This window comes from Rhinopithecus bieti, unplaced genomic scaffold (assembly GCF_001698545.2).
Source record: "Rhinopithecus bieti isolate Rb0 unplaced genomic scaffold, ASM169854v2 scaffold_8, whole genome shotgun sequence".
In the NCBI taxonomy this organism is placed as follows: Eukaryota; Metazoa; Chordata; class Mammalia; order Primates; family Cercopithecidae; genus Rhinopithecus; species Rhinopithecus bieti.
Genome location: NW_016803211.1, coordinates 3,427,266 through 3,445,336, shown reverse-complemented (window position 1 = coordinate 3,445,336; position 18,071 = coordinate 3,427,266). Strand labels below are relative to the sequence as shown.

The 18,071-nt window shown below is 39.8% G+C and overlaps 1 protein-coding gene across 1 annotated transcript in view; it reads right to left on the bottom strand.

Annotated features, from left to right (window-relative positions):
• Positions 1–2,015: 2,015 nt before the first annotated feature.
• The window catches only part of NDUFAF5 (NADH:ubiquinone oxidoreductase complex assembly factor 5), a 36,640-nt gene continuing 20,584 nt past the window's right edge, over positions 2,016–18,071 (bottom strand). Inside the window, 4 exon segments of the mRNA XM_017869378.1 lie at positions 2,016–2,427; positions 2,584–2,666; positions 2,994–3,077; positions 10,917–10,977. Coding sequence (XP_017724867.1) covers positions 2,335–2,427; positions 2,584–2,666; positions 2,994–3,077; positions 10,917–10,977 — 321 coding nt within the window. The 3' untranslated portion in view covers positions 2,016–2,334.

Below are 18,071 nucleotides of genomic sequence, written 5' to 3'. Positions count from 1 at the left end.
AAAAAAAAAAAAAAAAAAAAAAAAAAGAAATGATTATCATATACCATTTAAGAATGTAACATATTTTTGAAAAATGTTTAATAAACACTTTTTAAGTTTCATTGCTTAAAAGGATGGGCTCTTAATCATTTGGAAAATGTGGTTATTCAGAACAATCAGTTTCCTGAGGGCTCTGAACAATGAAAGCTTAATAGCATACTTTGAGCAGATTTCAACTAAAAAAACAATTTCACTAGTGTTATACACACTAAAATAAATGTTTTCAGTACAGTCACTCACATGAAACAATAAGGGTCCTCAATTAGCTGTGTTTTCTTTCCTTAATTTTTTTAAACAAATGAAGTTTTTTATGGGATAGCCAGGGTAGAGTAATCCTTAGCTCCACCCACCATGCACATATAACTCCATTGACATTAATAAGCAAAAGTAATATTCTTGCTTGGAAAATTCAAAATTTACAGGAAGTTTAAAAAGTGAAATGTACAAGTCTCCCTCCTAGTTTCTATGTCCCCGACAGACATTCAAACAGAGCGACACAGACACACCCAGTCCCTCAGTCTCCTTCCTCAGCAACAGCCACTAAACACTTTGAGATGTGTTCTTCAAAAGCAAGTATTAATGCACATAAACACATGTCCTTTTGGAAATACAGACTCCCGGAATTTACCCATTCCCCCATCATCAGTTTGCACTTTAAAACACAGGGTTTTGGGTGGATTTTTCTTAAGATGAGGTCTCCTCTTTTGCCCAGGCTGGAGTGCCATGGCACAGATAGCTCACTGCAGCCTTGAACTCCTAGGCTCAAGTGATCCTCCTGCCTCAGCTTCCCAAGCAGTTGGGACTACAGGCATGCACCGTTGCACCCGGCTAGCACAGAATTTTTTGTTTTTTGTTGTTGTTCTCTGTCTTCAAGTTCTGAAAATTAAGCTAAAAAAAAAAAAAAACCCCAAAAAACAAAACACCAAATTCTACTTCACAGGTTTACTTTGTGTTAAAATAAAACAAAAAAGCTACCAAGAGTATCCCAGTTTCAGGTATCGATGATTTTTCCAACTGAAGAGAAGAATAATTTCTTTTTCTCCTACAAATCTTGGTTTTAACTATAACTTAGTCTTTCAAAGGGCAAGTCTGTCATATAATATTAGTTCAAAATTTAACTGAATATCTACTATGCACAAAGCACCATGTGCTATGTACAGGCTAAGACACAGCCCCGACACATGGAGAGCTTGCTGCTAATACCATAAAGGAGGGAAGGAAGGCAGAAGAGAGAGAGACTGAGAGGAGACAGAAGGAAATGCTATCATAGATCACTGAAGGCTGAAGATGAGGCTGGGGCAGTGCCCAGGTTAAACGGAAAAGACAGCAAACAGCTAATTGGAAACAACACACCTAGCGCTCACTCCTGCTTGCTTCTCAGCCTTCTCCCTGCTTCCTCTACATTCTTCCCACCTATCCTAAGCTGTCTGAGGTTGATTATCTCCAAATGATTTTGAACCCTCCTTGACAACAGGACTGTGAACTTAGATTAGGACAATAGTGCTTAAGCCCTGAAATTACAAAGGAAAGCCTAACAATAAACTGATGACTGTGCAGAGACTTTTACATGTGATTCTGCTTCTGTAATTCTTTAAAATGTTTTCTTCTTCCCTAAGGTAGGGTGGGGTGTAAAACCACGGTGGTCCCACCCATACCATGAAGGTAAAAAAGAAATAAGGTTAAATTCAGATGCTTTAAAAAGAGTTGAGGAGGGATTTAATAAAGATACATGCTCTTCTAAACTCTAAAACCACATAACTCTGGAGAAGGTGCATATTCATCTGTTCCTCTTCAAGGCAAAGAAAACAGTATGACAAATACAACTTTGGCTTAAGTACCTTACAATAGTAATTATAAAAGTCTATGTTTTCAATCTAAATGAGCCAGAACTCTAAAGAACCGACTAACTTGTTCCTCCTCTCATCTCCATGGCTGTGGTCCTTTCGCAGAAGTAACAAAAGCTCAAAGCAGGAGAAAAAGGTACAAAAGGTCAGCATGAGTAATATTTTCCCAGGCATTTACATATGTGAACATTATTTGCAAATATTTTAGGGAAATATTTTCTTTGCTTTTAGGCTCAATCTGCAAAGACACTCAGCAGTATCCTTATGAAAACAGAAACAATATGAAACTGAAATGGTTAATACAGATGTGATATCAGGTTTTCCTAATTATATGAAAAGTCTATTAGTAAATAGCTCAGAGTGCTTCTAGCTTCAAAATGTAATAATTTTAGATGTGAAAGCTATCCATTTCTGATGAAAATTCTGGACAACATTAACATTGAATAAATATTTATTGTGATTTTTTCTCCTGTGGCATAAGGTTGTTTATTTTTCCTAGTTCTCCAAATGACACAGTTGCAGAACCTCTTTCAGCTGGTCTTGCCTGAAAATAATAAAGATTAAAGATATTAGAAATAGATAATACACAGTCCCAATTAAAGTCATTAATGCTGTCTTATATTACCCCTTCCCCCCAGTTAGTAAACGATAATCTGAACATGAACCCACTAAGAAAAGTGATCCACCTTAATAATGTTACCTGTGACTCATGATATTTCCATCCTATCATGTAATAGATCTGATATGTGGCAGGTACTGAACCATCCTCATTTCTGTACATTTCTAAAAAGACAATAATGGTTAAAGTCTGAAAAAATGCAAGTAGGAAAAAATTTCTCCTCAATAAAGGTCATGTTCTTCAAAAAGAAATGGGTACAGGATATTCGTAAGATTCTGAGAACAACTTACATGAAAAATTATTAATACTTAGGGTAAGGAAATCGTAAAGGCTGTCTGGAAAAAGCCACAGGATTTGTGTTTTGAGAGGAAGGACATGAAGTCTGAGGGAGCCTTAATGGGAATGGCAAATACATTGGCAACGTGAAAGGAATCAACATGATACAGCACAAGTGCCATGGTGAGGCAGGTGAAAGAGTGGTCATCCCTTACCTCTGTACACGGCCGCAGCTGCCAGCATTGTGTCTCGATGCAGCAGGGCTTTTCTATTCCAAGAACAGTTACTCTCACCCATACCTACAAATACACTACAGGTAGTTTGAGATAATACAGCAAACGCCCTGAACAGCTCAACACCACAGACTTCATCCCATCTCATCTGCCTGTCCTCATTCTCTAAGGATCATGTAAACCTAAATCTCATTTCACTTTCAGATTATAGCCAGGCTTCTTAGTGACTCCAAAGCAAAACTACTTGAAACTTTTTGAATATTAAGACAGGCAAGTGACATTTCAGGAGGCAGCCCCACAATGCTTTACTTGCCAGCAATGGTCTAAAGTAAGCCTGCTGGGCAAAACCCAGGTGACTGCCACCCCAGGTGAGTTGTCAGTAGTTGGCGAGAACTTTACCAAGGATGTCACATCTCATGCTCCTTTTAGCTGCTCTTTGGAGGAAGACAGGTCAGTGCCACAATGCCTCACTCCTAAGCCATAATGTAAGTATGATTGTGAAACTTGGAAGATGGCTTTGAAACTCATTAGATAGTTACCAAAGCTACTATGTGTTCTCAGATTTACAATATTTTACTAATTTTCACTAATCTCACATTAGGAAATAATTATGTGCATTCTTTTAGAGGCACTTCTCTTAATGTTTTAAAATTTTAGACTTCTTTCCTTCAAGTTGATGGTGAAAAACTAGGTTAAGCATTATCCTATTGTTCATTTAAGATTAATGTTGTATATTTGATTTTTCTTTATACAAATACTTAAATTTACTCTGAGCACATTTTAAGCCATTCTACAAAATTAAAAGAATTTCAGAAATAAAAATCCTTCATGTGTTCTCTATATTAAACTTTACTACATGATCAAATGTTACCTTAGTTTTGTTTTTCTACTTTCACTAATCAAGAAATGAATAAACTTAGCAATATCAGTATTCTTTCCGTCTAAAAATAATAATCTATCACATTTTCAATGGTCTTATTAAAACAATCAACAAATTAGCTGCACCTAAACCTTTTCTTCTCTTCAATCTCAAAAGATTTCTACTATTCCCTAAAATAATGAATCTCTGCTGCTAAAATCCTGTAAGTGCAACAGCCCCAATTCATGAAGAATGACAGACACAAACTAGTAGGTTAATTATCATCAAGAAAAAGGTGGACCATATTCTTGGTGTCATGAAGCAGCTGGATGACCTCGTGACAATCATCTGTGGTCTTCAAAGCCACCAGACTAGAGGCTCTTTAAAGGCTTCTAGTGCTCACATTTTAACCATATCAAGTGACCAGAGGTAAACTGGGTCTCACATTGGAAGAGTCTGTTGCTCAGGTATGGTGCTTTCATTTTTGCTCAACTTCTTGTTGCTATGGCTTAATTATGCATTAGTTATGGACAACACCAGTAGAAAAGATAAACATGTGATGTACTATAAATCCTAAACTGCCTTCTAAACAATCAGTATTAGCATATACTAATTAAGATTAGTAGGTATAACACTCTCTGAAGGTCTGACCTACATCAGCCATACAGAAATTCAAGAGCACTACTGCAGAGCACAGGGCGTAACGGTGCAGCACTCCAACCTTCCCTCACAAGCCACTCACACTGCCACACTGAACCTCCCTTCTTGCTGAAGCAGTGTGAGGTGGTGGAAAGAGTGGACTTTGGGATCACACTCCCAGTTTTAACTCTTACATAACTGGGGGCAAAGTCATTCAACCTCTATTGAATTCCAGTTTTGCCACCTATAAAAGAGTAACACCTCCTAATGCATCATGGGGGACCTCTACTGAAGACCACCCAGGGAAAACTGAAACTCTGGGACTTCCAACTCGCCCTGGGCTTTGAGATAACAGAAAATCTGGCTAGCAGGTTAACTGTTTAAGACTCTCACAGTGTTTTAAGGTGAAGTTCAACTGCTTATTAAAATAAACCTAATTTATTATGGCTTACTAAAAACAATACTGAGTATTGTTTAAAAAAATAACTGAACTTACCTTAAGACCACTGTGAAAGCCTCGAAAATTTCTCATGCATTCATCAGCTGATATTCAGCTTGTTTTGTAAAATTAGGTCAACATTCTGGACTTTTCTTCTGTGAATTAATAATAGCAGCTTCAATGAGACACACCACAACCATTAAGAAAAAATATATACCACAAATGTAAAATACCAGAAACAAATTTGGAAGTAACATGATCTTCCAGTCAGCAGAAGAGCACACCTGAAAGTCTCCCACGGTCTCCCTGCCTCCATCACCGCCTGACTATGCTTCTTCCCATCTCATCTGCCTCTGACTTTTTCCATGGGAGAATGGCTAAGATTTCAGCATACAAATCAGGCTGCTTAACTAGGTTTAAATCATGGCTCTACCACTCACTAATTATTATCATCTGGAACAAGTTACTTAACTTCTGTCTGTGCCTAGGTTTCCTCATACATTTAAAAAAAAACAAAACAGATTAACCATGTTAGCTCTAGTCTTCCCTTCCTCATAAACTATGCCTCATAAACAACGCTGGAAGGTGACCTTTCTAACACACACAAATCTGTCTCATTTTCTCCACTCTATGCAAAATTCTTCCAAGACATTACAATGTTAATCTGAAAAAAATGTAGAAACCTCTGATCCTATATCATTTCCCATCATCTCCCCGTTCTACATACTCAAGGAATACTGGATTATGGTACCATTCCTTAATCAGGAGAGTGAAGGATGTGCATATCCTATTCTACCTCCATGTGGATGCAATGTTAGCTCTCTTAAACCTCAACCCACCTTTCATTCTCCGGGCAAACTCATTTTTGCTTAGGTGCTGCCTCTTTTGCAAAAGCATTCCTGACTCCCTAAGCAGATTTAGGGCCTTTTCCTCCTGTGTTTCTCCTTGTACTTTATTATAAATGATTTCATTTTCAGTTGAATGTATGAGTCTGTCTCTATCTTTGTGTGTTTCTTCTTCCCTACTACAATATAAGCTCCCTGAGATCAGGAACTGTGTATTTCCACCGTTGGCTCAGCGGTTGGCACATGGGTAGATGCTCAATAAACGGTAAGCGAAGGTATATAAAACCAACCTGTTAATGATTGTATCTATTTTATTAAATATCATTTTATAAGTTTAAATAATTCCTCTTAATATTCCTAAGGATAAGATGTATCAAAAACTAAGACATCTGATTTCTGTAACAGATGTTACAGTTAAAAAAAAAGAGAAGCACTAGAAAAGCATCTGAAAGTATTAGGCCATAGTTCCTGAAAATATATGGTCTATTTAAAACCTTTAGGAGACTCACACCTGTAGTCCCAGCACTTTGGGAGGCCAAGATGGGTGGATCACCTGAGGTCAGGTGTTCGAGACCAGCCTGGCCAACATGGTGAAACCCAGTCTCTACTAAAAATACAAAAATTAGCCAGGCGTGGTGGCATATGCCTGTAATACCAGCTACTTGGGAGGCTGAAGCAGGAGAATTACTTGAACCCAGGAGGCAGAGGTTGCATGAGCCAAGATCGTGCCGCTGCACTCTAGCCTAGGTGACAGAGTGAGACTCCATCTGAAAAAACAAACGAAACCTTTAGGAAAAGAGGAAGTTATCAATTTGGAAGGAGCACAAGGCGACCTTCTGGGAGACTGAAAATGTTCAATATTTTGGTCAGGATGATGGTTAAAACACAAGCAGCTATACCTTTAAGATTAATACATTTCGCTGAATACACATGTTAATCTGAATTTAAAGAACCACATACATATCAAATATGCAGTATAGGACTCTGAATTCAAATTGTGACTACAGATTCAGTGTGACCATGGACAAGATACTTAACTTCTTGATGCCTCAATTTTCTCACAGGTAAAATTAGGGTATTAGAAAAACCTCAGAGAATTGCACTGAGCACAGAGTTAAGTGGCGTACATATGTTGAAATCAGTGGGAAGTAACCTTTTCCAACGGATAGGTCTAATTTCTAGTATTTTTCTCTTTTCTTTCTTTCTTTTTTTTTTTTTTTTTTGAGACAGTCTTGCTCTGTCGCCCGGGGCTGGAGTGCAGTGGCTGGATCTCAGCTCACTGCAAGCTCCGCCTCCCGGGTTCACGCCATTCTCCTGCCTCAACCTCCCGAGTAGCTGGGACTACAGGCGCCCGCCACCTCGCCCGGCTAGTTTTTTGTATTTTTTAGTAGAGACGGGGTTTCACCGTGTTAGCCAGGATGGTCTCGATCTCCTGACCTCGTGATCCGCCCGTCTCGGCCCCCCAAAGTGCTGGGATTACAGGCTTGAGCCACCGCGCCCGGCCTTCTCTTTTCTTTCTTGAAATGAATCATGAACACAGACTCTATAGCAGAACAAAAATAAATGCTGTATTTGAATAATATTTTTATCATTAGAGCCCAAGTGATAAATCATCAGCCCACCATCATTTCTCAACCCTTTGGATACGGTGGCTCCTTGATTACATCAGGTAAGTCCTTGGGATAGTGCTGGGGAAGGGGTGTGTGTGGCTTATTACTGATCCTCTGTCATCTTGGCCATGCATGCTATTGGCTGCCAATCTCTCTATTAATGAATGAAAACTGACGACAATGGTAAGATTTCAGTTACACATCTTTCCGTTTGCAGAGTGACAGAAGCTCCACACTCAGAGGAGGCTGCATGATAGGTAAAACGAACCTTGTTACGGAAGGGCAACTACAAGAAGGAACAGGGTCTGTTCAGACAGTGCCAGGGCAGAGTCAAGAAGCATGAGTTTGGCAGCTAATTCTGCCACTTGACAGGCAACTGTTCTCTTTGGCCCTAATTCTTCTCACTCGTAACTTAAGGAAGCAAGTACAACAATGCTCACAAAAGACTATAAATCTGTAAGTAAAGACTAGATACTTATTTGTATAATCCTCTTTCTTTAAATCATCTTACAATTTTTCAGGATCCAGATGAAGGCTCCCCTAGGTAAGTGTAGTTCTGGATTCACAGAATATACCTTTAACCTCTCTAGCTTCCCCCATTCATCGAAACTATTTTTGATGTTAATCTGTTAATCCCACAAAGGAGGCAAGTTGAAGCTCTCTTTTGAGGAAACTGCTTCTCTAGCATCCCTTTCAAGTAACTGAGTTTATTTTTGCATATGTAACCTCTTTCAGAGTTTGGTCTATGTCTTTCTTACTCCTTGAAGCCTCTTCCAGGCCATTACTTCTCTACCCCATTAAACACCTTCACCCTGCTGAGGCCCCACACCATAAGGCTGTAATCTTCTCCTGACTCCTGCTTGCTGTCTGACATCAGGTTAGTCACTCCCCTCATTCATTGAAAGGTTTGGCACTTGGCTCAGTTTTCCTCTACACTCCCAGTACTGCCACCATCCTGGGTGACTTCATGTTAATAATCAGCAAGTTAAGATTTTAAAATCTCATCTCTAATCAACCACTCCATTACGCCACCTCTGCCTTGATACCTGAGACATGTCCCAAACTAAGTTATCACTTGTAACTGCTTTACTTCCAAAATCATCAAATATCTCATTTTCTGACCATATCCTCCTGTCCCTCCAGTGTGTGCAGGAACTCCAACCATGACCATTCCCTGACCACCTTGGAATCACCTGTGCACAGCTCTTCTTCTTCCTCCCAATTTATCAGCTCACTCTTTTTTGTTCCCACTTCCCTTTTCTTCCAGCTAAGATTCTTTAACCTATTATTTCAATTATACTCCTAGAATTATCTTTTACTTTTGTCGCAAAACCCCAACCCAAACTAATTCAACTACCTGATTTTTGTGCCTTGTCCTGAGCTACTACCTACTGCTGATGGTCAGTTCACCTTCTCATTCCCTATAATGACTATTTCAAATGGTTCCATTCACTTCTCAAAACTCTGACTCTTTCATTCTTAGCATATATTACTTCCTGTTTGACCAAAAAAAAAAAAAAAAAAAAAAGATCCACAAGATGGGAACTTCTTGCTTTCAAACATAAACACCTACACATCCTTTGGTGCTATCTGTTCTCCCTTCCTGCTATCTGCTATAACTCTGCCTCTCCCCTTAGCAAGGTCAACCCCTCCACTGGCCCTTGTATTGCACCCTTCCCACCTTCTCAGACACCTGTCATCATCAATTATCTTTTCCCTGTCTTCTAGAGTCACCTCTTCCAGGAAAGCACTTACATTCTTCTAGTCAGCAGTTAAATAAATTCAAGTTTTAGAAAAAAAAAAAAAAACTCATCCCAACTCCTATTCCTCTCCTCTCTTCTGACACCTGTAACCTTTCCATCCTTCACCTCTTCTTCACCACCAGACTTCTTGAAAGAAGAGCACACATTTGCTGTCTCCAGTTCCTCACTTTCCACTTATTCCTCAACCTACTCCCCTTCTACTCTCCTCGCTCCAACAAAAGAGCTCTCACCAGGGTCACCAATAACCTTCTTGTTTCTAAATCTAGTGAACAACCTTTTCAGTTCATAGTTTGCTTTTAATGCTACTAAGTGCTCCCTCTGTTTTGAAATACTCTTTCTTTCCTTTGGTTCAGGCAATTCTACACTTTTCTGGTGTTTTTCTGGAACACCTTGCTGGCTACTCCTTCTCAAGTCTCCTTGTAGGCTCAGATGTAGTCTACCCACCTGCTAAAGGCTCAGTATCAAGCTACTTTCTCTATTCACTCCATGTTCTTATCCTAGGCAAATGCTTTGAATGTCACCTGTTCACAACTGACTCCCAACTTTTTAACCAAGCCAGTAGCTTCCTCTGAGCTACCTACCCACATACTCAACTGCCTACTTGACATAACCTCTTAGGTATTTCAAAAGCACTTCGAACCCAGTGTATCCAAATGTAAACTCAAGGGCTGTACCTGCCCACACCTGCTATTCTTCTATTGTTTCCTCTATCAGTGAAGAACACCATCTCTCCATGTGAGCTAAAACTCAGCAATTATGCTTCAAATGTCTTTCTCCTTCATCTGCCCACATCCAATCCACCAGCAGGAACTGCAAAATTTACCTCCTAAACATCTCTGGGATGCATCTGCTTCTCTTCATCTCCATTGCCACCACCTTAGTACAAACCACCATCATCACTCAGCAAGCTTTACTGATACTAATCTCACTACTAGTTTATCTGCCAATCTACTCCTTTCAAAATCCAAGTCTGATATTGTTATCTCTCTAAGATGCCTCAAGGGGCATTTTAAGATAAGGGCAAACAATTTTAACAAGGCCTATAAAGTACTTCCGCATTTGATCTGTGACTTCTGTTGACCCACAAAGGTCATCACTTAACTTTTTCCTTCTTACTCCCTGTACACCAGCCAAAATGCCCTTCTTTCAGTTCTTGCTATGTTCATTCTCACAGGATGGCCTTTGCATATGCTGTTCTCCTTGCCTCGGACTCACTTGCTTACTCTGTCTACCCAATTAATTCATCTCCATTTTTTTTAGAGCACAGCTCAATTGCTACTTCCTCAGATAGGACTTCTTTGTCTCCCAGATTGGGACATTTCCCCCTGACAAAACCCTACTTCTAAACCAACCCAACTACCTTCCTTCTTGAGCCTGTATCTCAGCTGCCAACTGTGGCTGAAGGGAGTCACCAATGTGTTCTATCATCCTCAAGTGCACTTCAAAAAAAAGTCCCGCCATCTTTTGACAAACAGCAGTGGCACTATATGCCTCTACTTCAGAGCACTGACCACAATTCTAATTTAACACTTATCTTTTTGACAGCTGCCTGGTGCCTGCCTCCTCCATTTTATACCAGAAGCTCCATGAAGACAGTCTGCTTTCTCCTCAACAATGGATCCCTAGTGCTTTGTCCAGTGCCTGCCAAAGAGCTGGCTCTCAAAATGTCTCTCTCAAATGGAGTCTAAAAATTCTTTTTTTTTGGCCTACCTTTCCCAATGGAGTCTAAAAATTCTTTAAAGTACCTTACCTTGTAAATCTTCCATCAATTCAAACATTCCAGGATAGTTAACTTGAATTTCATCAGTGTCCTATTTAAAAAGAAAAAGAAATATTCATTTGATATTCATGATACAAAATTCCAGATTTAAAAAGAGGCCACAGAGATTACCCAGACCAATCTCCCATGCTAACTAAAAAATCTTTACAATATTCTTCATAGATGTCATCTGGCTTATGCTTGATTTATAAAGGTCTCTAATTGCTGATTAAATATCCTCCATTGTGAGAGAAATCATCCTAAAACTCCATCATTGGTTCTAGTTCTCTCCTTGGGAACTACACAGAATAAAAGTATTCTGTACCCTACAAACCATCACCCTCTTCTCCAAGTCTTTGAAAACCTTCAGGACACAAAAATCTGTAGCCTCCCGAGTAGCTGGGACTACAGATCTGTAGATCCTTGCATGTTCTGACTACATGTCCCTGGATAGTGTCAATATCAATCTTTCTTAAAATGGGGCATCTAGAATCAAAATATTTCATTCTACATCTAGTAATGCAGCCAATAGGCTTGTTTAGGAAATGAGCACATTGCTGATACATGTGGAGTTTGTTTCTCAAATGAACAATTGGGTAATGATTTCCTCTTCTTTTTGAAGCCTGATACAGGACTTTACTGTTCGTACAGTGGCAGAGACCAGTGACGCTCTCCAAATATCCAGGTGCTCCTTGACACTTCCTAATCTCAAACACATATTTCTTTGGGCCAAAGAAAGGAGAGGCAAGACAGTTAAGAGCTAGAGCCTTTTCCAGGCCATCTCTTGCTGTGATGACCTTATAGAACACAGGGCCAGATGGCACAGCTACAAGACAGAGATGGGCTGTCCCACCGGCATGCAGTTGTGATGTGATACAATTTTATTGTGTTAGGCACTAAAAGTAGGAGTTTGTTTTTATTGGAAACTAGCCTAAAATAAATTTTTTTTTTTTTTTTTTAGACAGATTCTTGCTGTGTTGCCCAGGCTGGAGTGCAGTGGCACGATCTCCGCTCACTGTAGCCTCTGCCTCCTGGGCTCAAGCGACTCTTGAGCCTCAGCCTCCCCACTAGCTGGGATTTCAGACACACACCATCACATCTGGCTAATTTTTGTATTTTTTTTGGACGGAGTCTCGCTCTGCTGCCCAGGCTGGAATGCAGTGGTGCAATCTCGGCTCACTGCAAGCTCTGCCTCCTGGGTTCACGCCATTCTCCTGCCGCAGCCTCCCAAGTAGCTGGGACTACAGGTGCCCGCCACCATACCCGGCTAATAATTTTTTTGTATTTTTAGCAGAGACGGGCTTTCACCGTGTTAGCCAGGCTGGTCTTGATCTCCTAAGCTCGTGATCTACCCGCCTCGGCCTCCCCAAGTGCTGGGATTCCAAGCGTGGGCTACGGCACCTGGCCGGAAACTAGCCTAAAATAAATCATTAATAGAGGACTGGTTAAACAAATTAAAGAACATGTATTCTATAAAATACTATACAGTTCTCAAAAATAAGGTAGACACATGTCTGTAGGAAAAAATCTCCGAGATATGTTATTGACTGGGAAAAAAAAAAAAAGCAAAAGAGGGCATGTAGTATTATATAAGTGGGTTTAAATGACTTAAGTATACTCTATGGGTCTATGAAAAAAAATTGATCTGAAAGGATATCTAAGACACAGCTAACAAATCTTTGGGGAAAGGGACCAGGGTTTGAGAAGTCAGGAGGAGGGCCAGGCACGATGGCTTATGACTGTAATCCCAGCACTTTGGGAGGCTGAGGTAGGAAGATGACGAGGTCAGGAGATCAAGACCATCCCGGCTAACATGGTGAAACCCCATTTCTACTAAAAATACAAAAAATTAGCCAGGTGTGGTGGCACACGCCTGTAGTCCCAGCTACTTGTGAGGCTGAGGCAGGAGAATCACTTGAACCCGGGAGGCAGAGGTTGCAGTGAGCCAAGATCACGCCACTGCACTCCAGTCTGGATGAAAGAGTGAGACTGTCTCCAAAAAAAAAAAAAATTAGCTGGGTGTGATGGCACACACCTCTGATCCCAGCTATTTCGGAGGCAGAGGCATGAGAATCCCTTGAACCTGGGAGGTGGAGGCTGCAATAAACAGAGACCTCACTACTGCACTCTAGCCTGGGCAACACAGGGAGAAGTGATGAGGAGAAGACTTCATTTCACTTTACACCTTACTCTGTATCATTCTCTCCATATATTCATTTTTATTCTTCTTTTAAAAAAACATATACACGTATCAGGTTGTATATGCTTTTTAATGAGACCTCTGGGTAGTGAGACCATGAACATTCTTATCCATATACTTTTCTATATTAACAAGCTATTTTTAAGAGGAGATCCTAAGATTAAAAACAAAATTCCTTCCAGGGTGTTATGTGGCCATTAAGCAATATCCTTTGAAAACAATTCTTCAATGAAACCAACTAAAAGCACTATCTCTACCTCAATCAAAAGAATGCCACAACAGCTTTGTTGAAGGCCTTATCTAAATTAAAGGCGACTATATCTGCACCATTCTTTTTATTTTCTCTTTGAGACGGAGTCTCACTTTGTTGCCCAGCGCCCAGGCCGGAGTGCAGCGGTGCAATCTTGGCTCACCGCAACCTCCGCCTCCCAGGTTCAAGTGATTCTCCTGTCTCAGTCTCCCAAGTAGCTGTGACTACAGGCACGTGCCACCATGCCGGGCTAATTTTTTTGTATTTTTAGTAGAGACAAGGTTTCACTGTGTTAGCCAAGATGGTCTCAAATCTCCTGACCTCATGATCTGCCTGCCTCGGCCTCCGACAGTGTTAGGATTACAGGTGTGAGCCATGGTGCCAGGCCTTGCACCATTCTCTTAAAGTACCACCCTGGTAGTTCAATTCTAAAAAGGAAATCAACTTTACTTAGAATGCCGATTCTCTGAAAATAATTCATTAAGATGAAAATACAATATTAAGATATAAATACAACTATGATACTAATTTGACTCGATTTCACTTTAAAAATAAAAATCCATTGTAGCGTGAAAGTAATATATCTAATGTATGCAACATAAACCTGTATAGCTGATTATACAAATGCTTTTTTGGATGGGAATTTTTAGAAAATGAATTAGAACACATATTATTATTTTTTTTTGGAGACAGGATCTTGCTCTGTCACCCAGGCTGGAGTACAGTGATGAGATCATGGCTCACTGCAGCCTCAGCGTCCCAGGCTCAATCCTTCCACCTCAGCCTTCCAAGTAGCTGGGACTAGACAGGCCCAGCTAATTAATAAATTTTTTTTGTAGAGATGGGGTCTCCCTGTGTTGCCCAGGCTGGTCTTGAAATCCTAGGCTGAAGTGATTCTCCCACCTAGGCCTCCCGAAGTGCTGGGATTACAGGAGTGAACAACAGTGCCTGGCCAGGACACAATATGAATACAGCACTTCAGAAACAAAACCATATACATGCCTCAAAGGATAAATGTAATGATTCAAGAACATATTCTTATAACTTTCTTATTAAATCAGCAACTCTCTAATTGTATACAGAAGATTCTATACCAATATTTTTATATTAAAGTATGAGTCATTAGGCTCATTTTAGAGATTATGGATAGTATTTTGAATTAGATTTCCCAATTAAATGTAGGCTTTTAAACATTTTAATATCAGGTTAAACATTTTTAGTAGAAGTCCTTCTAAAACTCATTCTTTACAACCATAGAAAACCATGTGCAGTTCACATAATTTAACTTTCTTCTGGTGATCAGCAGAAATCCCATTTTTTTCCTAATGGGCAATAACTTTTGAGTCCTGTAATATTGATGACTAACCTGTATGACCTCATATAAATTTTTTAACATCACCTCATGACAATGTGCACCACACCTCTCCACACCATCCCAGTCCTACACTCCTCTATACTTTTTAGAGGCTTTACATTCCCGGAGATTCTTTTTTCATCTCAATAACAGGTTGGAAACACAGCAATACAGAAGACGATTCTCAAGAGGATAGACTGTAAAGGAGATTTTTCCCATATTATAAGTAAAATAAATGTTATCGAAAAGGTTTTAAATCACTGGTTCCTAATCTATTTTTAGTTATATGAGGTCTCTCAAGATCTGATGAAAACCATGGGTACTTTCCTCCATTTATGAACACCACCACCACAAATTTTGTGTACAACACCCCAGTGTTACTAAACCATCTAAAGTTTACCAACAGCCCTGCTATAAACCCAAAAACACCAGACAGGGATTTGTTCTGTTCACTGCTGTATCTGAAGTACCTAGGATAGTGCCTGACACATAGAAGGTACTCAGTAAATGTTTGCTGCAAGACTGAATACATAAATGAATTTGTATAGAAGGATATTCACTGCAGCACTGCTACTACTGGCAGAAAGCTCAGAACAAACCTAAAGGTCATTTACAGGGAAATAGCTAAGTAAAACTGTGGTACATTCATACTAGGAAATAATATGTGGAAATTAAGAAGTGCAAACATATCCACACCAATTTAGAAAACTCTTATATTAACAATATATTAAAAATACATATACTGTTAAGAATTTAAAAAGTTTCAGAAATGTATGAATACATATGACTGTCTATATATAATAAAGTAGTTCTTGTTAAAAAAAAAAAGTCTGGGCCGGGCGCGGTGGCTCAAGCCTATAATCCCAGCACTTTGGGAGGCCGAGACGGGCGGATCACGAGGTCAGGAGATCGAGACCATCCTGGCTAACACGGTGAAACCCCGTCTCTACTAAAAACTACAAAAAACTAGCCGGGCGAGGTGGCGGGTGCCTGTAGTCCCAGCTACTCGGGAGGCTGAGGCAGGAGAATGGCGTGAACCCGGGAGGCGGAGCTTGCAGTGAGCTGAGATCCGGCCACTGCACTCCAGCCTGGGTGACAGAGCGAGACTCCGTCTCAAAAAAAAAAAAAAAAAAAAAAAAAATAGAAGGTTACACACTAAACTGAAAAAAGAAGCTACATCTACATCTAGGACAGCAGTTCTCCAGGTGTGGTTTGGAGAGTCCTGGGGTCCCTAGGACTTTTTTGGGGTCCACGAAGTCAAAATTATTTTCATAATAATACTAAGATATTTGGCTTTTTACCTCTTATTCTACAATGTGTTATTGCAGAGGCGACATGACATGACACGTGGTATATCAAGAGACTTGAATGCAGAAGCAGACATGAGAATCTAGCTCTCTTACTAAGGTACACATTAACTGGCAAAAATGTGAAGCAATGCCATTCTTCTCTTTCAATTATTTTTGTTTTAGAAAATATGGCCGGGCACAGTGGCTCACGCCTGTAATCCCAGCACTTTGGGATTTGAGGTGGGCAGATCACTTGAGGTCAGGAGTTCAAGACCAGACTGGCCAACATGGTGAAACCCCAACTCTACTAAAAATACAAAAATTAACAGGGCGTGGTGGCACGTGCCTGTAATCCCAGCTGCTCGGGAAGCTGAGGCAGGGCATATCACTTGAACCCGGGAGGCAGAGGTTGTGGTGAGCCGAGATCCCGCCACTGCACTTCAGCCTGGGTGGCAGAGTGAAACTGTCTCCAAACAAAAAAAAGAAAAGAAAAGAAAAGAAAAGAAAAGAAAAGAAAAGAAAAGATAGTTATTTTTTATTGAAAAGGGTCATTTACGTTAACAAGTAATAGGTATATTATTGTTAGCTTTAAATGAATACTAAAACAAATTCAGTTTTAATGTCTAATATATTTAATACTGACAGATGTTAACTCACTATACAAAAGCCCTTTAAGTTTCTTAATAATTTTTCAGTGTGTAGTGGGGTCCTGAGACCAAAATTTTGAGAACTCTTACTCTCAAGAGAGAGCTGAGCATTTTTAGGATTAAGGGGGAATGACAGACTTTCACTTTATCTGTATAGCTTAATAGTTACAACCAAAATATATTTATGTGTTACTTATACAATTACAAATACAAATACAATGATCCTTCAACATACAATTGCCTGTATTAACAGTGTTTATTTTCATTACAAAGTAGAGCACTCATATGAAGCAGTTTTCTGATTTCTAGCCACGCAACCTCTCAGAATGCAGTTTCTATGGACTCAGGCCACTTAAAAGTTAACAAACGGTCAATCCTAGACACAGGTGTGAAGCCTTCAGGGTTCTCTTCGGTTCCCAGCCTAGTCCTCCAGCCTGTTAATTCTTCCCGTCCCTGGAGGCTCCTTTCCAACATCAGGGGCCCTGCTTGTCCATGCCCCTTGCTTTCTATCAAAACAAGGAAGGATATGACACAATCTATTTTTGGTTGGTTGATTTCATGAATATACCCACACAAAATCATGCCAAACAGCTATTTTAGTGTTTAAGCTTATCATCTCTAATTATGTAGCGAGATGCTTTCTTCATCAAGAAGTTCCTATTTCCACTAGTCAGGTTTAGGGATGTTTCTAGGCCTGAGGGGTTTGGAAATTCATAGTGAGTCCACTGGACTGATCGCTGAAGAGAGTAATGACATCCTTTAGAAAGACTGTTAGTGCACAAAAAACCCTTCAAAAATATCAATGAATACAGGAGCTGACTTTTTTTGAAAAAATCAACAAAATTGACAGACCGCTAGCAAGACTAATAAAGAAGAAAAGAGAGAAGAATCAAATAGACGCAATAAAAAATGACAAAGGGGATATTACCACCAACCCCACAGAAATACAAACGACCATCAGAGAATACTATAAACACCTCTACGCAAATCAACTAGAAAATCTAGAAGAAATGGATAAATTCCTGGACACATACTCTCTCCCAAGACTAAAACAGGAAGAAGTTGAATCCCTGAACAGACCAATAACAGGCTCTGAAATTGAGGCAATAATTAATAGACTACCCACCAAAAAAAGTCAAGGACCAGATGAGTTCACAGCTGAATTCTACCACATGTACAAGGAGGAGCTGGTACCATTCCTTCTGAAACTATTCCAATCAATAGAAAAAGAGGGAATCCTCCCTAACTCATTTTATGAGGCCAACATCATCCTGATACCAAAGCCTGCAGAGACACAACAAAAAAAGAGAATTTTAGACCAATATCCCTGATGAACATCAATGCAAAAATCCTCACTAAAATACTGGCAAACCGAATCCAGCAGCACATCAAAAAGCTTATCCACC